This window comes from Hyperolius riggenbachi, chromosome 3 (assembly GCF_040937935.1).
Source record: "Hyperolius riggenbachi isolate aHypRig1 chromosome 3, aHypRig1.pri, whole genome shotgun sequence".
NCBI lineage: Eukaryota > Metazoa > Chordata > Amphibia > Anura > Hyperoliidae > Hyperolius > Hyperolius riggenbachi.
In genome coordinates this window covers 409618666-409643070 of record NC_090648.1, presented here as the reverse complement: position 1 = coordinate 409643070, position 24405 = coordinate 409618666, and the positions used below count along the sequence as shown (strand labels likewise).

General features: G+C 43.2%; 1 protein-coding gene across 3 annotated transcripts in view; it reads left to right on the top strand.

The window, feature by feature from the left end:
• Positions 1 to 24405, top strand: part of FNIP1 (folliculin interacting protein 1) — a 177779-nt gene that overhangs the window by 56887 nt on the left and 96487 nt on the right. For 2 of the 3 annotated variants that reach the window (XM_068277433.1, XM_068277430.1), the window contains exon 2: positions 21194 to 21320. In XM_068277433.1, the coding sequence (XP_068133534.1) occupies positions 21194 to 21320 (127 nt within the window). Of the gene's footprint in view, positions 1 to 15014; positions 15451 to 21193; positions 21321 to 24405 lie in introns of those variants that run through there. The other variant, XM_068277432.1, reaches the window with a different exon arrangement.

Here is a 24405-nt window from a genome sequence, read left to right as displayed (position 1 = left end):
TATTAAATACATTGCGTGCGATTCGCCTGCATTCCACACGCAGGCGAATTCTGAGGGCCCTACCCTGCAGATTTTTTCTGCACAGAAAAACGTGCGGGGAAACGCACAAGTGGAAACAGTCCCATCCACTTGTACTGACTGTGCGAATCCGCATGCGGGCAACGCATGCGGATTCGTGATAGTGGAAACGGGCCCTCACATCTAGCAGTCTCTAACATTATGGGTAATCCGGGTGTCATAATGTATGCATGCTTGTATGGTGATGACTGTTGGATATCCTTGAAGAAACTGAATGGGCTGGAACCCACAGGAGCGCTTTTGGCAGCGTTTTGGCAGCACTGCGATACGCTAGCAGTTTGCCAAAACGCTGGGCTAATGTTAATGGATGGGGCAACTTCCACAGGAGCGTTTGCGTTTCTCAGAAACGCAAACGCAGGACCTGCAGCATTTTGGGAGCGTTAGCGCTTCAATGTAAAGTATTGAACCGCTAGCGGAAGCGCTCAGCAAAACCTAAACTGAGCGGTTTTGCTAGCGTTTTGCAGTTCAGCACACTGTAACAAAATGAAAAATAATTCACAGGACCAATCAGGATAAAAACGCAAAACGCTACGCACCCGCTGGGCAAAAAAATACAATGTTGCAAAACATGACCAAAAACGCACATGAATCCGCTTGCAAACCGCTCAGACAAAACGCTAGCGGTTGCGTTTTGCGTTTGCTGATTTCAGTGGGTTCCAGGCCAATCTGATTCCATGCAATTGGTGCCTGTGATCTGATGCTGGGAGAGATCATGGAGTCTACTACTATGTATAGCCAGTCTTGCTAAATGTCAGTGAGTCTGATAAAAATGCTTCATTGTTTTCCAGTACCAGCTGGTATTATGTGTGTCTGTTCATTTGTGGTCTACAGTGTGCATGAAGTACACACTGGATTATTTTCAAGTGTAATTTTAAGCAATTTTTAAATTAAACATTCAAATAGGCAAACTTCTTTTAGAGAAGGCAAAACGCATTCATGTTTTTAATAATCTTTCCAAGGGGACTCCTTTGTCCCAGACAGGTGTAAATGAAACATGACATCATGTAAACATAACAAGTGTCTAGAACATCAGTCACATGCAGTGCTAATTAATTAAAACATCATCACTGAGCATGAAAAAAAGAGAAATGTATGGGCCTATTTTCATTGGTGCAGAATCTGCAGTGTTTCCCCACATGCAATTCAAGCGGGGAAACCCTGCCTATTCTGTCAATAGGCTTGCAGTCTGAATCACATGCCGGCAGGCTATAGCTTGTTCCTAAACGATAGTTTCTATTGTTCAGGGTTCGCTGTGGTCTATCCACTCGGTATACAGTCTATGCACAACTCCACTGCATTCTCCTGATTGTCCTCCCGACTGCACCTGGAAAATAGTGCTCTAGGGCTCAGACACACTAAGCGCTTTTAGGTTATCAGCGCTTTCTGAGCGCTTTAAAAAAATCAGTCCCATTCACTTGCATTCAAATTGTGGTAAACTCCACTTCGCATCTCTGGGCTTTTCCCCCTAAAAATTCCAAGCAATTTTCAACATTTCACACGCTTCCCATTCATTAGCCAATAACTTTTTTTCCATAACACTCCAGGACAGGTACACTTCGAGACTTGACTCCTCCCAGGAAACAGGAAACATCCATGAGCCTCTCTATATCTTTTGCTCCACAACAGGTGCCCGGCAGTATGGATGTTTCCTGTTCTGGGAACAGGTCTCTCTATATGAGTGCTACCTGTCCTGGAGAGCTTGGGGGGCTAAGGGCGGTGTAGCTAGGAAATGAGGCGATGGATTAGGAGTCCGTCTCTATCTATTTCCTACCTCTGTCTATCCGGGCCTGTGGGCAGCTGTTGGGGGCAGAGGAACCATGGCGAAGACGCAATGTGGCTGTAGCCGCCGGCTGGAGGTAGACGCGGAGAGGAGTGGCTATTGCGGAGGCTGACGCCTATACTCCTCGATCCGACCAGGAGCCAAGATGGCGGCGCGGACGTTTCCGGCGGCCGTCTGACGTCACTTCCGTGCGCCGGATTGAAGAGCCATGGCGTCCTGGCGTCCGGAGCACTCGTAATCGGCGGGGATGGAGGGCGGCTCAGCGGTGGTTGGCGCGGATGGCCTTGCGGCTAGTGCGGCTGCCGGCGCTGCGGCGGTACCTGTAGCCATGTCTACAGCGGTGCCTGCAGCGAGCCCCTCTACAGGTTCATTGGAAGGCCGGACGCAGGACAGACCTAGGAAGCCGGAGGGCATTATCCAAGTCCCAGGAGGGGTGAGACATCACACTGTGCCTATCAGATAATGTTTCTATGTGTCTCATCTTGGCTGTCACTATCGGTGTTGTATATTATGAGGAGGATTGAGCACTTGGTGGTGTTTCCTCTGGGTGAAAGCTGGTATTGTCCCTGGGTGGTCTATTTAGCATGTTCACCACAAGGTCGGGTGTGGTGGAAGTTTGTTGTTTTTATTAGTGACTATGTTACTGATGTTGGCCTACTGGTTGTGTTTTTCAGACTGGCCCTGAAGCTGGCGATAGCTCTAAGCCCAAGCCCAGTAGAAGATGCCCAGCATGTAATTTAAAGCTGTCTCCTTCATGGACTAAAACTTTCTGCCAGCAGTGCACTTTAAGAGTCCTGAACGAAGAATCTGCAGTACAGTATAAGGACCTTCTAGGAATTATGAAAAATGAAATGACTGATTCTATAAAGGCATTTAGAGAAGCTTTGGCTGACTCCTTGATACAAACACAGACGGTGGCAAATCAATCATCGGGTCCAAGTGCTTTAAATCAAACTGTAATACCTACAGATCATAGGGCTAGACAGGTAGTTACAGGGTCTGCTACAGTACCAGGGGCTGAGGATGCTACTAATACGGCGCCAATTAAAGGTCATGGTAAAGCTAAAGCGAAATCTAACCGTCCAGTGTTATCGGACTCAGAACCAGAGGAAGATTGGGAAGATATATCAGATGAGGATTTAGGCGAGGAATCAGATGAGGAAAAGAACACGGAGGAGAAACCTTCTAAGTTTAAATTTCCAGCTAGTGAGACAGAGGAGTTGCTCAAGGCCATTTATGAATCATTAGGTTTGAGCGTAGATAATCCTCAGACTGTATCAACGCATGATGCGTTATATGCGGGTATGGATAATAATCAACCACTAGTTTTCCCGGTTCATGAGTCTTCCAAAGTCACCATAAATAGTCAATGGAAAAATCCGGATAAAAAGGTATTTTTATCCAGGGGTTTTAAGCACCATTCCCTTTTCGGGAGATAGGTTGTTTGGTCCAGAACTGGAAAATATTCTGGAACGGACGTCGGATAGAAAAAAATCGTTTCCTAAGAAAAAACCTTTTCGCCAGGGGAAAAGTTTTTTTCGGAAGAACAAGCAAGATCCCAAAGCAAGGTCCCAGCAGAGAAGGAGACCCTGGTCATTCAATAGAGAGCAGAATAGACCCAACGTCCTGTTCAGAAATTCTGCCCCCAATCCTAAACCCCAACAATGACGATCAACAAGATGTGGGAGGAAGATTGGGCAGGTTCTTCCCACAATGGAGAGAATTTGTTACGAGCCCGTTCATTTTAAATCTAATTAAAAATGGCTATCACATCTCTTTTCAGCAAATTCCGCCGGAAAGGTTTGTGGTAACAGGGGCAAATTTGACTCCAGAGGAACAGATAATTCTACAGGAGATCTTAGCAGACATGTTAGCCAGAGGGGTAGTCTCCCTGGTCCCATCTTGGGAACAGGGGGAGGGGTTTTATTCCAGGATTTTCCTGGTGAAGAAACAATCGGGAAAATTCCGGTTGATCCTAAATCTCAAACCCTTAAAACCATACATCAAATTCCAGAAATTCAAGATGGAGTCAATCTTTTCAATAAGGAATCTACTGCTGAAAGACTGCTTCATGTTGAGCATAGATCTAAAAGATGCTTATTGGCATGTGCCAATCGAGGAGAAATCACGAACTTTTCTAAGGTTTGCAGTGAAGGGAAAAATAGGAGTTCGACATTATCAATTCAATTGCCTCCCATTTGGAATCAAATCCGCACCAAGGATTTTTACAAAAGTAGTGGCAGAAATAGTAGCATCCTTTCATGCCCAGGGAATAATAGTGATTCCGTATCTGGACGATCTTCTGATTTTGGCGGAGTCAGTACAGACTTTAGTGAATCATCGCGGGTTAGTTGAATCAGCTCCAGAGGGCAGGATGGATAATAAGTTGGGAAAAATCCCAGTTAGAACCAACACAATTAATCCAATTCTTAGGATTTCTGGTGGATTCCAGAGCACAAAAGATCTATCTCCCTCAGACAAAGATAGACAAAGTGGTTCAGGAAGTAAGGGGGTTTCTGGGGAAGACCTCCATAACAGTGAGAGAGGCAATGAGATTACTAGGTTTACTAACGTCTACGGCCCCAGCAATTCAATGGGCCCTGAAACATACAAGGAGGCTGCAGTTCTGGATCTTGAGGAAATGGGCCAAAACGATGGTGTCTTTGGAGCAAGTTCTGTTAATTACGGCCAGAGTAAAACACGATCTACAATGGTGGATCGCACCAGCTCACCTGTCGCAAGGCAGACTATGGCATTATCCGGTGGAAATAGTTCTCACGACAGATGCGAGTCAGACAGGTTGGGGTGCTTTTGTCCAAAAGTTCGAGATGCAGGGTCTCTGGCCAGAGCATATCACGGATCAGTCCTCAAATTTCAGGGAGCTGTTAGCGGTCAAACTAGCAATGGTAGGTTCAATGCACATCATCAAAGGACACCATATTCAACTCAGGACAGACAATTTGACTGTGGTGGCGTATATCAACCGTCAAGGGGGCACGAGATCAATGAAACTTTTACACCTGTCTCTAGAGATTCTGGACTTAGCGGAACAGAATCTAGCATCAATTTCAGCGGTGCATCTGAAGGAGTCTTTAAACACCAGAGCGGACTTGTTGAGTCGATCTCAGACATCCAATACAGAATGGACATTAAGTCAAAAGGGTTTCCAACTATTGATAAAAAAATGGGGGAGTCCTGCAATAGACCTATTTGCCAACAGGGAGAACTCGAAGTGCCAAGATTTTTTCTCTCTCAATATCAGAGACAAGCCAGCAGCAGTCGATGCGCTAGCACAACCATGGAAGGACGACCTTCTGTATGCTTTTCCCCCCGCTAAACCTTATGTCACTGGTGTTAAGGAAGATGAAAGAGTCCAGAGCGACTATGATACTAATAGCGCCCGACTGGCCCAGGAGATCGTGGTATCCGCTATTATTGAAAATGAGAATAGACGGACCAGTTCGTCTACCAATGGACAATCGATTGATAACTTTACAAGGGAAGGAGATACCGAATCTGGAAAGATGGAAAATGTCGGCCTGGTTACTGAGGAGCTGATACTTAAGAGCCAGGGACTGTCTGATAAAGTTATAGAAACATTAATTAAAAGTAGGAAAAGAAATACCAGAGCTATTTATTTGAAATATTGGAAAATGTTTAATTTATGGAGACAGCAATCTAGGTATGAGTCTACAGAGATTGCGACGGTTCTGGAATTTTTACAAGCCGGTATAGACAAAGGTCTGGCCTTGAGTACATTCAAGGTTCAGATTTCGGCACTTTCGTTTTTTTTGGATAAAAAGTTGGCGGCTCATCCTTTAGTTATTAGGTTTGTGAAATCGATCGAGAGGAATAGACCGATTATAGTGAAACCCTTTCCTAAATGGGACCTTTCCCTTGTACTTAAAGCTCTGACACGTCCTCCTTTCAATTCCATGGACACTATGGATAATAGGTTGTTGACACTTAAAGCTATATTTTTAGTTTCTATTACTTCAGCAAGAAGAATCAGTGAACTGGAGGCACTTTCCTGTAAGGAACCGTTTTGCATTATACACGAAGATAGAATTATTTTGAGGACAAGTGCAGAGTTTTTGCCTAAGGTAGGTAATTTATTTTGCCGGAAGCAGGAAATAGTGCTTCCATCTTTTTTTCCTAATCCGTCCAATGAAAAAGAATTGGAGTGGCAGTCGCTGGATGTGAGGAAGGTTGTTATAGCTTATCTAGATAGGGTCAGTTCCTTCAGGAAATCAGAAGCCCTTTTTGTTAATTTTACGGGTAGACTAATAGGCCAAAATGCCTCGAAGAAGACTTTAGCCAATTGGATTAAGTTATGTATATTGGAAGCTTTATAGGGTTATGGATCAACAACCTCCAGACAACCTTCGGGCACATTCCACTAGAGCAACGGCTACAACTTGGGCTTACAGGGCTGGAGCTTCGCCTCTGGAGATCTGCAAGGCGGCTACCTGGAAGAACCTGGGGACCTTCGTACGTCACTACTGGCTGGATCGCCTATCTGCTACAGAACAGGGTTTCGGAAGGAAAGTCCTGCAAGCAGTCAGCCCACCCTAAGGTTTGTGATGTTAAATTTCTTTGTTATCATCTCGAAGTGTACCTGTCCTGGAGTGTTATGGAAAAACCAGGAATTAGCAAACCTGGTAAGACTATTTTTAGTAACACTCCAGGACAGGTGGGGGTAACCCACCCTCTTATTCTCTGATACCTATATCAGTAACTGTATAAGTTTAAGCCTATGTTACAAAAGTATTCTGATAGCAGGATGCATGGTGGTTAGACCTGTTTTGTTTCTTGGATACATACTGCCGGGCACCTGTTGTGGAGCAAAAGATATAGAGAGGCTCATGGATGTTTCCTGTTTCCTGGGAGGAGTCAAGTCTCGAAGTGTACCTGTCCTGGAGTGTTACTAAAAATAGTCTTACCAGGTTTGCTAATTCCTGGTATCAGCCCTTATCGCACATAAATGATCTATACCTTGGTTTTTTTTCCACCAATGAGGCTTTCTTTGGGTGGTACATTTTGCTAAGAATTATTTTATTTTGCATGTATTTTAAAAGGAATAAGGAGAATAAAAAATGAAAAACTCATTATTTCTCAGTTTTCAACACTTAGTTTGAAAATAAAAAGTTTTACTGTAGATCAAACCCACACATTTTATTTTCCCATGTGTCCTGTTTATTTCAACAATTAATTTATGTTCCTAGTACAATGTATGGCAACAATATATTACTTGTAAATAAAGGTGTATTTTAAAAAAAAAAAAAAATTGCATTGCACTTTAGCAGTAATTACAAGCTGTATTTGCCAAAATAACTGTAATATACGCTGAAGGCATACATATATTAAAAAAACTAAGCCCATTTATTAGCTCCCACCCCCGTAGTTAGCCAGATGTGCCCCTCCCCACTCCATAGATAGCCAGGTGTGCCCCTTTACTCCCCCATCCCCCCATAGATAGCCAAGTGTGCCCCTTTTATCTCCCCCAGTATAGATTGCCATATGTGCCCCTTATTAGCCCCTCCTCTATATAAAAAGGCCAGATGTGCCCTCTGTTAGCCAGATATGCCCTTTTATTCCCTACCCCCATTGTAAGCTAGGTGTCCCCTTTTGTTCTCCCCCCTCCAATAGACAGCCAGATGTACCCATCTATTCCCCCCACCCCCTATGGATAGCCAGGTGTGCCCCTTTAACCCCCCAGTATAGCCGAATGTGCCTCTATTAGCCCCGTCCCCATATAAAACGCTATGTGTCCTTTTGACCCCAACCCCCCCCCCCCCCCAAAAAAAAATTGCCACATGGGCTGCTTTATCTCCCCCCTTCCCCATAGATAGCCAGATGTGCTGCATTATTCCCCCCTCCCCATAGATAGCCAGACCATTTGCACCCCCCCCCCAGATAACCATGTATGGTGAAATGCTTACCCCCCCAACCCTCCCCCTCTTCTTCCCTATGCTGCAATGCAGGATTAGCATGTAAACAGCTCACCTCGCCTCGTTCCAGCGTGCGATCAGCCTCCAGTCCGTGCATTACCGCTGCCTGTGTCATTATGCCGAACGGATCGGGTCCCGGATTGATGACGTCATCAAGCCGGGACCCGATCCGTTCGGCATAATGACACAGGCAGCGGTAATGCACGAGGGGAGGCTGATCGCACGCTGGAACGAGGTGAGGTATGTTGTTTTCATGCGAATCCTGCATTGCAGCATGGGGGAATAAGGTGGGGGGGGGATGCTCAAATAAAGGGTATCGAGCGGGGGGGTGGGAGGATCGGACCCCTGGGAGGGAATCCTTAGTTAGTGTAGTTAGAGGGAGGGGGGTAAATGAGCCCAGGCGCGTGCCAGCACGCACGCTGTGCTCATTAAAGTGAAGTAACTTATAATCACGTTGTGTGGCTATCGTGAGCCATTAACGACGTGATTATACTGTAGTTAGGATGTGAACTGGATAAAAAAATCGACGAAATCCTGTAAAACATTTTTGCATACGCGATTTTACATGATTACTGCAATTTTTTTCGCAATTTTACCGAGCTTTTAATGCAAGTGAATGGGAGCAATTTTTAAAAAGATGCGCTCAGAAAGCACTGATGACCCGAAAGCGCCCAGAAAAGCGCTAATGGTGTGTCTAAACCCTAACATAGCATGATACCGTCTCACTTTACAGACACACTGCTCCCAGTAATAGTGACAATCCATGCTGACAAACCCTTCTTTCACGCTCACAGAGGCTCACCAGGTAAATGCCACCTCATTTTTCAGGTGGGTCTCACGGTCAGAATTGTGTCTTGCTCATCAGTGATCCACAGCAATTCCTCGTTATCCAGTAAAAAAAAAGTATTTTATCAACAAAACATATAAAATTAATTGCATAGCCTGTTTGGTAATCAAATCACAGACACGCTTCTGCGCCAATCCCCTACTTACAGACTACCAGTCTTGAGCATATCACAGACTGTGTTCCCAGGGTATCTAGCGGCGCCCCGCTGTCTCAGCTCACTCGCGCTCCCCAGGGATCCTCCTGCACTCCGCTGCACTCCTCTGCTGTCCTAGTTCCTAGTATGTGACATGATGACATCATGCATACTGGCTCTATGGACAGGAGGGGGTGGTCACTAGGAGAGCAGGAGAGGTGGAAAATCAGGGCTCTTTCACAAGAATGGCTTACAGCAGTACATTACAACTACCTGTCAGTGGCTCCCGTTTACTGGGCATCCAGCACTAGAAGTCATCTTGTTCAGCAAGTGGCCACTACATGCGACATAAGGCAATTTCTTACTGGTTACTAACTACACCGTGTAAACCGCTGACATGCGTGTAGTTACAAATTCTCCCATTTGGTTGCATTATACTGCAACAGGAATGCACTCCAGGCAATTGAGCTTCTAAAACAGCATGTTAAAGGGAAGATCCATAGAAAAAAAAAATGCTACTTACCCAGGGCTTTCTCCAGCCCTGGCAGCCGGTATGTCCCTTGCCGTAGCTCCGGTGTCCCGGAGTCCTCCGTTGTGAGGTCGGCATCGCTTGTGTGGGTGCATGGCCGTGCCTCTCCTGATCACACTCATGTGTAGTGTTGTCCGGATCCGAATCTCTTTTGTGAGTTGAATCATCCGGATCATCAAAATAAACGATTTGATTCACAAAGGGGGTGGAGCCAGGAGCGGCACACCCCGTCTCAGCGGGCAGGGGGGTCCTGGAAGTAGAGCAGAGATGGATCGCTCAGTTGGAGGGAGCCAGCCTTGCAGGGACAGGTAGATGAGAGAGAGAGGGGACATGGGTGCCACTGCCAGATATGTGTAGAGCACACGTACTAGCTGTAATCTGCTGCTCATTTTAGGCTTTCTGTTCCGTAGTTGTGCATACTGAACAAATAGGAAAGTTTTGGCTCAGCACAGCTCAGTAACTTTGCAGACAGCGTGCTGGGCTAGAATGACAGGGCAGGCACTGAGATTGCAGTGCAATATGACACTCCTGTACCCTGCTCTAAACAGCTGCACTTCACTTCTCCCTAAATTTATGATGCGTGTTGGAGGTGAGAAAAGGACACATTGGGGAATGCTTTCTTTCTCTGTGAGACGTTTGCATTCAAAGTATACAGATGAACATATAGGTGAAATATATTTAATGATATGATTGCAACATGTGGGTAATTTGTGCAAAAAACATTTCTGCTCTCTGCTCACCCCTCTTCGTTCACCACCTCCTCTGTCCACTCCCTGCCCTTCTCTGTCCACCATCTCCCCTTCTCTGTCTGTCCACCCCCCTCCCCTTCTCTGTCCACTGCAGGGAAAGTCCTGTCCTGCTAGTCATTTCACCCCCAAATGCTTCCCTAGTAAAATGATTCGAGATTCGGATCAAAGATCCGGATCTTTTCAATGATCCGATTTGAATTATACGAATCATTAAAAAGATCCGGACTTCCCATCTCTACTCATGTGGCCGGGCACGCACTGCACATGCGCAGAGCGTGCCTGGCCACAGGCGTGTGGTCATGGATGTACTATTGAGGGATCTTGCCGACCTGGAAGTAGTACAGAGGCAGTCTGCCCATGGACTGTTAGAACGGTTTGCTACATTACATCTCTATTTATTTTGCAAGAGTGGAGCTCAAGGGAAAATGGTTAAAAGGGAAGATTTTTAGGCCCGGTTTACATTGGCGTTTATTTGTGGACCGCAAAGTCCGCGAACGGACGATTAAGGGTCCATTGTTAATCAATGGACCCTTGCGCACTCGTGCGGTCCGGAATTTTCCAACACGCTCCAATTTTCCGGACCGGTCCTCCGTCCACCGCCGCCAGACCGGATCCGGACAAGAAATCCAACACAACAGGAACTGAGGGGAAACGGAAGTGCACAACACACTTCCGGATGAAAGCCGGACGTCCTACCCCCACTTCCTGTGGGGTTCTCTATGGGGCAGGCGGCCATGTGGATGTACCCAGCGCCGGACAGCCCCCAGCCTCTCCACAGTCACCCCAGAACACAGCGGAGGACGGAAGGACCCGACCATCCAGACGCAGGGCCCCGCGGGACGAGGAGGATGATGTCCGCACAGCAGGCTCTCCCCAAGAAGGACTCCAGCGCTTTTCCAGACCTTCCAGGCCCCTCTTTGAAAACGGAAACGGATCCAGGACGCATGAAGAACCGGAAGATCCGGATGAAAACTGAACGTGACCTGACCGGATCCTGATGGCGAACGGATGATCTTAGAACGGACCCGTGCCACCGGTAAGTATTTCATCAAAACGCAAGTGTGAACCGGGCCTTAAATACAATTACGGTATACATTTTTAAATCTATCCAAAGTGTGACTTCTTTTCAGGTTCAGTCATGCGGACTAGTAGCTCAACATAGTTTTCTGACACATGATTGAGTGCATTGGATAGCTGCACTTAGTACATTATCATTACACTAGGCACTGCCATGCAGAATTTGCTAATGTGACGCCAGGCGACACCCAGTCGTCCAAAACGCACAAAAATCGCAGATCCAGCAGTAGTTTCTGATCACCGCAATCAATCGCACATCTATTGCAGGGCTCAGAATGACAAACTTTGGTTTTAAGATAGACAGTTCTGGGAAAGGTAGTTAATTGCGTTTAACACATAGCTGTAACAAGCTTGTTCCCCGGCCCCCTGGAGAGCTAATGGCCCACTCTCAGAGGATATGCCAGCTGTTTCACTCTGATAAGGAGGCCTAGATTCGTCTAGGCAGGCTACGAATCCCTGGGAGGTCTTGACACCTTGCTCCCTGGGAAGGATCAAAGGGAAGCCAGCGGCCAGCACACACCCTGAATGACCTGAGGCTCATAGCATAATCCATAACTCCCCAGTTCTGTCATATTTTGGGGGTTTCTGAGATGGCAGCTTTGCCAAACGTGGGGAAAGTGTAGCATGAGTCCTGGTGCTGGTTCTGTGAAATTCCCAGAACTCTGTCCCCTGAACTCTCATAGCAATATGGGTTTGAAGAGACGGGGGGTAAATTCTCATGATAGACCTGTCTTATTTCCTGTCCTAGGATTCGTACAATCATGCTGAGTGTGAATATGCGGTATAGGTTTTAACTGCCCCCCACGTGCACCCCAAGACGGGCCGAACTAGAATTCTGCCAGTCTGAGGGTCTGTAAGGATGGGACAGCCCCTGCTCCATCCTCCCGAGGCTGGACTTGTGCCTGTCATAGCCACTCCCCGCAGCGATGGGTGATAAAACTATTGACAGGCTGAAACGCAAGTGTCCTCCACCTTGAAACACCATCTTGATCACATCTGTGCCAGCTTGAGGATATGCTGGCATCCACCTGGTCTGAACTTTGAACTGAAACAAAAGAAACTCTACAAGCTTTTCCCACAACAGGACATCTTTCCACAAATTTAAGTATTTTTTATCCCTTTTAGTTTTTATACTGTTATCATTTGTCTCTATAATTGTTGATTTTAACGATTTTTTGTATATATTATTTATATTGCACGTAAGTAAAGACTTTATCAAAGCCGTTTACTGTTCCGCTACACCTGCTATGCAGCCATACACAGAAACTGAACTCCGGTCTCTGAGGAGTCGCTACTATTATTGATATCTAGACAGAATACAGCGTGTTTTAACCGTTTTATTTGCAGGATCAGTCAGTCAGTCGGTAGGGACCACTGGCCCATACCAGTGGTGGCAGATATACCCATATACCCTGAAATAGTGTGTAAAGTGTATTTCCGTAACCCACTGGCTCCCTTCTGGTTTGTTTGCGGCCAATTGCCAACGGTTTCTGCGCATTGACTGCGACCACAGTTTGCACGATCTGTGCGCTGGAACCGTTTGGAAGGCATTTCGCGTTCCAGCCACCAGGGCTCCTGTGACAGCTAGAATGTGATAAACTTGTGATAACTGGCAAATGCATTATTATTAGTTAATATTCGACCCAGTTTCCACTGTCTGCTTTTGCGTTGCTTTTCCTCAGCGTTTCTCAGAATTTTCAGCGCATTTACGTTTTGAAAAAGGCATTCTCATTCACTTGAATGATTGTTGTAATGCAGATATTTTAACAAATTGTTATCTAGTAGCCTGCTTTTGTACCTTGTCATTGTACTTTATTAACCCTTTACATCATGTACCCAGCACTTGTCAAATATCACGAGTGCTGTGCTTGCAGTGTGTGTTTGTTTTTTGCATAAGGTGGCTTTGGAGAAGTTGCAGCAATATGGTAAGTGTAAGACTTCCTCTTGTTTCCTGGCAAGCTAGGAGAGAGGTCAGAGCAGCACATGACTTCCAGGCCTGTTATATTTAGCTTTAGCTGTCTTAGAGCATCAACTTCGAAAGCACACGTGATCAGGATGCAGTGTCAGTATTTATGAATAGGCACCCTTATGCATTGCATAAATGGTAGCTACTGTAGTATAGCATGTGGGAAGCTGTATATTTTTGGTGTCCATTCCACAGAAGTAAGCGGCAACACCAATAAAGGATCATTTTGGGTCAAAGGGGCAAAAATTGCACATTTTTTGTTTTGTCTTTGTCAACTGGGCCTGCATCTAAAACTGTTTACCACACCTTCGTTTCCACCTTCAGATATTACTTTAAGGTCAACTGTTCAGACAATCCAATTACCGTACAGGAAAAAAAATCAAAGGTTATTATGTGTATTATGACCAAAATTGTGTAATGAATGCAGTTGATACACCTGAAACTATTTTTAATATGGGGCAGGATGATGCCATAGTGGCTAGTTGCGTGTGGTCCGGTATTAGTCATAGTGGCTATAACTCTCATACTGCAGCTTTAGAGTCACAGGTTTAAATCTTGGCCAAGACACTAACTGCAAGGTGCTTGCATGTTAGCGCCTTGTTAATGTGCATTTCTATGGGGTCATTTTGGGTTCCTCCCACATCCCCAAAACATACTAGGGTAATTGCGTATTATACTGTCTACTGAATGTAATGTCCCTCATCTTAAATACATTTACTCTCTTTTGTAAATCTAGACTTAGGGGGTATGCATGAGGGGTGTCCACACCTTTTTAAACTGCTATTCCTTGCTTTACTGGAATCATTGTCCCCTTGCCCTCTCGCTTCGCTCACTGGGCCACGTGCTCAGTTCTTGCTTCACTCGGACAACTTTCTATTCTAACTCTGTCCACTTGGATAGCGAACGTTGCACGCCAGGACCTTCGCCTGCTTGCTATGCTCACAGGGCTTCAGGCTGGACACCCCTTGTTCAACACTAGGGGGTTACAACAGTTAGGGTACTCAACTCAGGAATTACAACAGTTAGGGGACTCAGGAATGGTGCATCGCACCAATGCAGGGCATAGTGCAAATGAGAGCCAATATTCTTGGCTTTCCAACAGTACGTAGATTACCAAAGGTGAGTACAGTAATTATCTCTTAAACAGTGGGCAGTCAAAAAAAATGAATGTAGTAAGGATTAGGTTGCGAGCTCCTAAGGGACATATACTGAAATGTCTATGTACTTTATAAAGTATGCCAGCACTATATTAATACACAGTGATAATAATAACTTTTATTGACAGTGTTAAAACCGCAGCCTTAAGTATTATATTGCATTCTTGTATGCCACTAAACCCGGTTTCAATTACTGCGAGATGTAAAATAGGTTGTTATGTGCACAATTTTTACTTTGGATAAAAATAAATCTTTTTTTTTTTTTTTTTTTTTCTTTTTCAAACTAAAAAGAAAAATATATATTTTACACAATGCCTTTGATTAGAAATATCACCCTTAGTACTGCAAGCATGTGTCTCTAAAGCAGAGTAGGGGATTATAGTAATGCTGTGCTATAGCCAGATAGCGCAAGTTTTCTCGCTGAAATATGTTAAGTGCTTGAAGTGAACAGAAAGCGACTCAAGGATTGGTTGGCAGTGCTGTTTGAGTTGCAGGTGGCCAGCACTGACAGCTCCGAGTCACATGGTGGCTGTCAGTGCCTGCTTTTCTATTTGGCGTGCTTCTCAGTAGAACACAGGCATCCTACTGCTCCCAAGAATGTCGTCCATGGCGGGGAATAAGCAGGGACAGAATTACAGCAAAGGCATCTTCATCTTGTAGCCTCCTCGCTTCATATTGAGCTGTCTGACACTTTTTGGCTGAAGGCATGCATAGTCACAACTGCCAAGAGATCCTAGTCAGGTGGCTTAAGACACATGAGATTCATCTTAGAAGCGTCAGAAAAACTCAGCTGGCACACAGTTTGGACAGGACAGTTTTGCCCCTGCTAATTAGTACAGTTCTGCTGTGTTTTCTGCCACCATCACAAGCAAGATTCTAAGAAGTTTACAGCCTGTCAAGAATCAATGGCTCTCGGTGCGAAGACAAAAACTTTACCACAGGCAGGTGGTGTTAGTATGGTGTCTCTTCTCTTGTGGATGTTGTCATACAGCTTAAATCACAACATGGACAGCCTATTATTCAAGCTACAGCTTTCAGTTTGTCACATGCCAACCATTCTGTTTTGGCTGAATCTGACTTATTGCTATTTTTAGCAATCAGCTGACTATTGGAAGATTTTTATTTTCAATAGCCTCCTCTTTTTTTAGAGCGGGATCTGCAAACAGAACAAGATGGAGTCCAGGTACTATGAACATTTTTGATTGTAGTCAATTATATTACATCTGTGTAAAGTATGTGTGCTGCTTATATGTTTTCATATTATAACATTTGTATTTAAGTGTTTATTAATTACCTATGTTGTTTTCAGGGAGATTAGGTCTGTTTTTGTTTTTTACTTTCCTCTAGAATTAACACTTAGCAAATTTTTCTTTTTTTTTTGTTCTTTTGGTAAACATTTTAAATTGTTTTAGCATTGCATACATATGGTCACACCGCCAGTGGGTTGGGCACAGGGTGAGCCAAATGACGGCTTACTCTACTGCCGCTCAATACTCCGTCGACGCAAAACTATTTCCCCGAGTCGTACCAACTCAGAGGAAGGTGTAATTCGGGGACTGGTGACTGCTGGATCCCCTAATTACACTTATGCGAGGCGTACAGCATTGCACTAGTGAAATAACCTGTTTCGTTAATGTTCATATCAGCATTTAGAGCCTTAGTAGAAAAAACATTGATTCACTGCATATTTTTTGCCCTTCTTTGCCTTATTTCTGTTTGTATGCTGCTTTTTTGTGCACTATCCTGCATCTCATTCACATGAATTCCTTTTAAGACTTAACACAATGGGCTTGATTCAAAAAAGCGTGATAACTTCTATCACGGCAGTTATCACGCGATCTGCTGCACGTAAAGCATTCAGATGCGTGATAAACGAATGTTTAATGTGCATCATCGTGCGCAAACGGTTTTTACCGCGCGACGTAAGGCTTTACAAACCTTCGTGCGCGACAGATCGCGAGATAACTGCAGTGATAGCAGTTATCACGCTTTCCTGAATCAAGCCCTTTGTGTGCCAGAGAGTCACTGCTCTGATTCACAACTTGTCACATTAGTTAATGAGAAAACTGTTATAGCAACTTTCTAGTCTGATTTTTGTAGTTCAATCATGTGGGAAAAACAAGAAATCTTAGTAAAGGGTTTACTGCTGTCTGTATCCTTTAGGGGGAGATTTTCTCTCACTCTCAAGAGACTCAAAAGGAAGTCGAAGTAATCTCCTCCTAGGAAGTGAAGGCTCACCTCTGTGAGTTTTTCTTCCACTTTCCAACAGTATCCAACAAAAAGCTGTAAAACCATATTATTTTTCCGCTTGGCCTGTAATGTTATCATGTTCACTTGATGAGGGTAACGCGAGTTTCTATTAAAGTACACCTGAAGCCGTGGACAACCTATGTAAGGAATCCATTTTTGTATTGTGTAAATAAAATTAACTTTTTTAGTTCTCAAAATGTTTTTTCTTTTCAAAATTGGGCTGACCTCTTTACTACTAGTTCTAGGTCAGTCTTCTGCTCTCTAGATAACAGTGCTCATACACTGCATATTTACTTTATTCACGACCTTTGCAGCGTACAGAGCATGCCTGTTTCAGGTGCACATACATGCTCAGTAGAGCTCAGTGTGTAGATCTAAGGCAGTTAAAGGGTGTAAATGGGTTTGAGAAGGGGATGGAATGGGAAGGTAATAGAAGGGGAACATCGCCACAAGTATGCCCATTCCAGCCAGAAAATGTTATCTTTTAGGGAATTCAAATTTTTCACTGGCTGATTATGGGAACCAGGGAGAATGAGCATAGGAACAAGGATTAACATATCTCTGATAGTTTGTGCCCACGTCAGGTATCCTTTAAACTTGCCAAACAGTGTTTAAAAAAAAAAAAAAAAAAAAAAAAAAAAACAACCTTAAAGTTGGACATGTGATTTTAATGAACACATTAAAGTGGACCTGAACTCAGTGTCCTCTCTGCTCTAAAAGATATGCAACAGCATAATAATCATTATGGAAGCAGACATACTGTTAACATCCTGTACTTTCAAATAAGCCTATCTGCCGTGGCAGTCACGTGCCACAGGGGAGCGGTCAAATTTACAATCACATTCAACTTGTGATTAGACACAATTGAGGGGGAATTAAAAAGGCTAAACTCTCAAAAATACATACAGGGTGCATATCTTTGTTTTCCTTCTGTCCCGTGCAGGAGTTCAAGTCTACTTTAAATCCATTGTAAATCGGTCAAAAAGTAAGGCCCTCAAGATCGATTATTGATTTAATACATGCAAGTTTTTCCTTTTTAAGGCTGCTTTCACAGTGGGACGTTACAGGCGCATGTTACAGCAGCCTGTAACTCAGCCCACCGCACAGTAATAAAAAATCAATGGGCTGTTCACAGTGCCCACGTTGCGTTACATTGTAACGCTGCACGTCAAGTGAAAGTACTGCATGCAGTACGTTATACGTGGCTAAGCCGCGTTAGACTGTTTGCAAATGCTCAGTAATGTTGGAGGAGGAGGTCTCCCCTCCTCCACGGCCAACCACATGGCTAATTAATATTCACTGCACTGTGTGACGTGCAGTGTTTACTTCCTGGAGCGGCCGCTCTGTGCAGCGATTGGCTGGTGGGACCACATGATGCGGATCACATGGTCTCCGCATCGCATAGCACAAAAAAAGGCGCACCAAGAGCTGCATAACGCAGCTCTAGGTAGCGTTCTCCTCCAACACCATCAGGCGTTGCATTAGGGGCACGTTATGCAACCTATAACGTCCCCTAAAACGCAACGTCCTGGTGGGAAAGAGGCCCAAGTACAAGTCACTGTGACACTGGGATATAAAACCATATTGATTTACTATATTGACTTGCCAAGAGCAACCAGTAACCTTTTGTGTTGTCTTGTTTCTGGTCTGGAAAGAGGAAAGATTATTAAAGAATAAGAATTTGAGAGGTGGCACTGATTTAATTTTTTTTGTTTAACATTTTTTGTCTTTATCCAAGATCATATGATATTTTATATTAAACAGCATGCTTTAGCAGAAATTTTCATTATTTTAGTTTGGCGCTTTGTGATATTATTGGAAATGGTTAACATCTCGTGTAAAGGGATGATGCAGCAAGTTCCCACGTAGTATGTGAACACCGCTACTATGACAAGCATGTAAAGTAGATGGGCGTTAGGGGTCTATAAATAATGCAGATGCGTAGATTCTTTTAAAAATAGGCTCTGGACTTGTCTGTCAGGGCTTTACATTTGAACCCAGAGTGGCACAGTCACACAAACTCCATCACCTCACTACTTCACTGCACGCAACATAGTGCATACATTTAAAAAAGAATTCCAAGAAGTGAGATGGGCACTGTGCCAGACATCCAGCATGGACTGGCTCAGATAAAGCAGTCTGGTCCCACAAGATAATGAAGCTCTCTGCTGACTTGTGTAGAAGCTTAGAAATGGAGCTACAACCAGTACAGGCTTCTCCAATATGTTTTATATTATCCACTAACTGGGTATTTTATTACACTGGCAATCTAAGCTGGATTTTTCCAAGTGTCTCTCTTGCATATTCATTTGAGGCCCAGTTCCATATTGCAAAGACTGATGGCAAAAATGTTTAATTTTAATAGCTTTGTTCATATAGAACCTTCTCCAATGCTTCTAACAGAAACCTGGTAGGAGTTTCAAAATGTGCTGCAAGTGGAATTACTAATCCAGGTGTGGAAAATGAGTAACAAGGCTTCTTGGCGTCAGCAGCTAATTTTTCCGGTAGCAGGGTGGGAATTTCTACACCGTTTCAAAGCAACTCTACTTAAAGGAAACCTGGGATAAACCAATATAAAAGTGCTATACATACCTGGGTCTTCCTTCAACACCCCGCCACACCGATCGCTCCCATGCCATCTTCCTCCACCTCCTTGTTCATCCGGTGGCAGCCCCGTTAGACTGGCCAGTCGGGGCATACTGTGCGTGCATCCCGCCGCGCTCCCGTGCCCAGGAATAATTGTTTTGATAAACTTTACACCACATGAAAGTGGTAAGATTGAATGACCAAGTTTGTATGGTGTGTGTGGCAAGCCTCAGCCGACTGCAGGTTGAAATGGAAATATAGTTTATAATTACCTCAATTTGTAAACCTACTTGTAGCAATTACTTTTTCCTTCCTTATTTATTTATTTATTTTTTTATATCTGACACTTGTCCTTGCAAATTTTTCCGGTTGTTTTCTAGATTTTCCGGTACTCTGTAATCACATTTTTGTCTGCATTATCCAATTTTCCATGTTTCTTTGTTCATTAAAAATTTTTTGGTTTGCCATAAAATACATTACAATTGAAATTGTGCGTTGTGCAGAAAAAAACCCCCCAGAAGGTTGGTCGATTTACTTTTCATTTTCTGTGGGGGAAATGCGCAAATAGTGCAGATAAATCGAAAAATCTCTGCTTCCTGAGTGGACTGTTGACTTTAAAACGTGAATTGCCACACAGGTTAATTAAAGGACCACTATCAGGGAAAATTGTAAAATGTAACCCATTCCAATCCTATGCTGGACATTGACATTTTCCTCTACAGGACCAAAGTCGGGCATTGCATGACATAAGAAAACTGGCAGCTTCTAGGTGAAGCTGTTGCTGGATAAAATCCGGCACAACATCATCCTTTTCAGATGAAAGTGTCAGACTAAAGGTGGCCATTAAGGATACAATTCTTTGAATGACTGATCGATCCAAAATGATCGTTCAGGCCCACCAATGGAGGGCTAGACGCTATCCAATTTGATCAGATTAATAAAATCTATTCGAAAAATGGATTGATTATTGCGATCGAATTGTAGAATATATCATCCGAAGAATTGTTAATGGCCACCATAAGTCATTCATTCTAATTGGGAATACAGTGCCCATGTCACTAATCCATTTTGCTTCTCTGCACAGTAATGACTTGTATATCCTCTCCTCTAGCCATAGAGGGGACATGATCAAGAACACATCATCTTAGATGTAAAGCATTGTGCCCAGTCTCTATAAAATGCCTTGCCACAGGTGTGTCATTGTTGTCATAAAGTATATTAGCACAGGAAAATCGCATATCAATTGCAGTGTTAAGCATTTTTTTTTTTTTTTTTTTTTTTTTCAATTTAAAATTTGTTCTTGCTCAGTTTTGTTTACTCATTGACGTACACCCAACGGATCACACCGGAAAAAAAAGTGGAAAAAAGACGGAAACGCCATAACATCATGATCGCAATCACATTTCTTAGTGGAGAATAGCCCTTAGGCAATAGATTGTTCTCTGTTGGACAGTAAGTGACATGGGCTGTGTCCTGGAAGATGTCAACCCTATATAAATGCATAGGCCCATATACAATTAACTTTTTTTCTCCTGAGTTTTCACCAAGGTGATAGTTCCATTCCTTCTTCCATAAAATTCCTTTTTAAACCACCAAAAGCAATACTCTGAATAATTTTGTTATTACTTGTTCACCTACTTTTTGGTGCTTTTTTAATTGCAGGGTGCTGAAAAGTTATTTTCTATAAAGTTTTAAAATTTCTTCTAGGAGAAAACTCAGGATGAAAAAGTTAATTGCATATGAGCCAGAGTCTGGAAGATTACAAAAAACTGTACAGTTGAGAAATTCTCTTGTTGTGACCAAGCAAACCCAATAATTAAGTTTACGTCTTGTTGACCCCAACCATATAGTGTATCACCAAATGCATCTGCTTTGTGCAGTGTTCTTCCTTTCTTGTTCTAATAAACCTAAACCAGCTACATTTGTCTTATACCCACAGATCTATTTTACATGTAAATAAACTGTGAAATAATGTTTATGTAAACTTGGATAACCATGTTACGTGTTTTTCTTTCTTAAAAAAAAAAAAGTAAAATTACTGTTAAAATTATTATTTCTTTGGATGAACAAACTTTATTTTTTTGTTGTAGCTGGCCCTCATATGAATTTGATCCTAGCCAAATTCGCCTGATTGTTTACCAGGATTGCGAGAAGAGGGGTCGAAATGTCTTGTTTGACTCCAGTGTCAAACGCAAGACAGAGGATCTATCTGTGTCGGTAAGTTGTTGATAAGACCAATATGATTACATAATTTAAGGGTGAATTGAAAATGCATGAAGAGGAAGAGGGCCCTTAGAGTCTCAACAGACCCTCTTAGGGCTCAGTGTGTCATCACTAGCTCTTTCAACGTACTATTCTTCATTTGAGGCAGAAAATATTGCCTTCAAATACTTAACTATTGTATTTTTAAAGTTATCCATATTTTAGACTGGTCATCACTTTATATGTTGGCTACCTATAGGCACTGGTGACCAAGAGCTTTCCTCACCTAGGTGGATTGGAAAACCTAGTCCAATCACTATTCATCCCCCAATGAGCACCTTGACATTGTTTGCAGCTACCCTGTTGCATCTTTGTCAGGCCTGGAACCCACTGGAGTATTATTTGCCTGTCTTGAATTTTTTCATGTATGTGTATGTATATACTTATGTGTTCTGTTGCACAGAAACTGAGGTGGTTTCGGTCTGGACTGGAGAAAAAACACATTTATGATGCATAGCTGGTTATAGTAAACACCAAATATAGAGGAATGCTAGCAGAGTATTACTAGTGAGGGGGCATAACAGAAAGCAAATGATGCAACAAATCTGATCATCACTTGCAATAATTGGAACATGTGATACCTCCTATATATTCTCAGTTATCTAGGTTAAAAAGAAACACATCCATCAAACTCAACCTCTCAAGCCACACTGTACATTAATACAGGGAAAGGAACGGCACGAGCATAAACAATATGTACCTGACTAGATCAAAGTACCACCATCCTTCACCTAAAAATTGTAGTTGTAGATGACCCGCAAAGTAGAAAAGCACAAAAGCACTTTTAAATGCAAACAATACTATTAAAAACTTCCTGTGGTAAGATATTACCCATCTCAACAACTTTCAAGTTGTAGATCAACAATACAATATTTATTGTACATTCTCATTAAATCTATATAGTGGAAGAGTAAACTGAGTGAATGTACTTTAACCTTCCTAGCACCACGCTTTTCTGCTCCTTTAAAATCTAATTTTTAATTTGCATAATACATATATGATCTGTACTCATGTAGAGCTATTAAAATATAAACCTGTGGAAGGTTGCATATACAGTTGTCCTACCTAAACATAACAACAAATATGTACACTAAAGGTGGCCATACACTGGTCAATTTTCCATCTGATCGACCAACAGGTAGACCCCTCTCTGATCGAATCTGATCAGAGTGGGATCGCATGGCTGCCTTTACTGCAAACAGATTGTAAATCGATTTCAGCATGAAATCGATTCGCCATGTGTAGAGCTTCCGACGCCGCTCCCCCCGCCAGCTATACATTACCTGATCTGGGCGGCGCAAGTCCCCTGGTCTCTGATGTCTCTTCTCCGGTCTGGGCTCCTCCAGCTTCACTTTACTTCCTGCCGGGGGGAAGTTAATTTAAACTTCCTGCCGTAACAGGAAGAAGTGAAGCCTGCTGGACTCGGAGCCCAGTGCGGAGACGGAGCAGCGGTGACAGTGGGGACTCGCGCCCGCGGAACAGGTAATGTATTGCCGCTGTATTGCGTCGGGCATTCTAACATTCTATCTATGCACTCCCGACCCGCCGTCGATCAAGAAAAATCTTCTGCATGGACAGGAACGAGAATGATCGATTTTGGACGAAAATTGATCGTTCGGTTAGCGTTTGCACGACAATTTCACAGCAGATTCGAATCGGCTGTGTATCGGCGGGAAAACCGGTAAGTGTATGGGCCCCTTAAGAATCTAAAATGAACACACAGTAATCATGTGAGTCTACTGGGGAGATATTGCATGAGATAGTAGTATCATCAGTAGCCAAGCCAACAAAAAGTTTCTGAGAGCACACCATGACTCAAATGCTAATGAGACAGTATATAATGCATAGGAAAATGGTAAATAATTGTTAACATAACAGTAATCATTAGTTGAGAAGAACATATTTTATTCAAGTAGAAATGAAAAAGTCTAAGATGAGTTCTATTACCTATTACCTGCCTCATGTATTTATATTGTCAAGGGTTAGGAACTAGTATCTGGAGTGTTAAGGGAGATATAATTTGGCCGTAGGCGGATGTAGTAGAGGGTGGTGGTGGAGCTGTACAATCTGGACCTAATCAGTTTCCAAAGTAAGATTTTGCACAATTGAGCAGCGCAAAAATAACATACAGGGGCGTAGCAATAGGGGGTGCAGAGGTAGCGACCGCATCGGGCCCTTGAGCCCAAAGGGCCCACCCTCCCTCAACTACAGTATTAGCTCTCTATTGGTCCTGTGCTCATAATAATCACTTCTATAGAGACTTTGAATAGTGGTAATCATTAACAAACTGTTCCCCATCCCCTTCTTGTACCTCTGACACTGTAGTTGCCATTGGCAGGTTTTGGTGCACTGTATCAATTGTTATGTATAGAGTGCTTGGGGGGCCCAATTGTAAAACATTCATTGGGGCCCACAGCTCCTTAGCTACGCCGCTGGTAACATAGAAGGGTAGTCAGGTGATTTCCAATTAGCAGCGATCAAAGCTCTAGCTATGGCCAGAATTTGAACACTATTGGTCTAAGTTTTGGTGGAATATTGTTCATGTCAAGGTTTATAATTGCTATAGAGGTATGAATGGATATTGATGATGCAGTGACATGCTGAATGAAATGTTGGATTTTCTTCCAAAAACTATAAATAATGGGGCATTCTCATAACAAATGTAGGAGAGTGCCCATCACTTCAGGTTCAGGTTTTCAGCCATGTGGTGCTAAATTATAATATCAACAATAATAATGATCTAGAATACATCAAAGCATGATACAGTCCATGCTTTCTCAGGTGCTCTTCTTAAAGAATTAGTAGAGCTGATGCTACTTTTGCAGGTAATTTCCTGGTTACAGAATTGGGACGTTTGATGGTCGCATCATTTAGCATGATGTGCTTCTGATAGAGAATAATGTATACAAAAGTGACTTTTTTTGAAAATATTTTATATACCTTTTCATGGGACAACACTGAAGATATGAAACTTTACAAAGTAACTAGAATGTTGCAGCTGAAATTGAGACTCCATAGACAACGCAATGTTTTTTCCTGT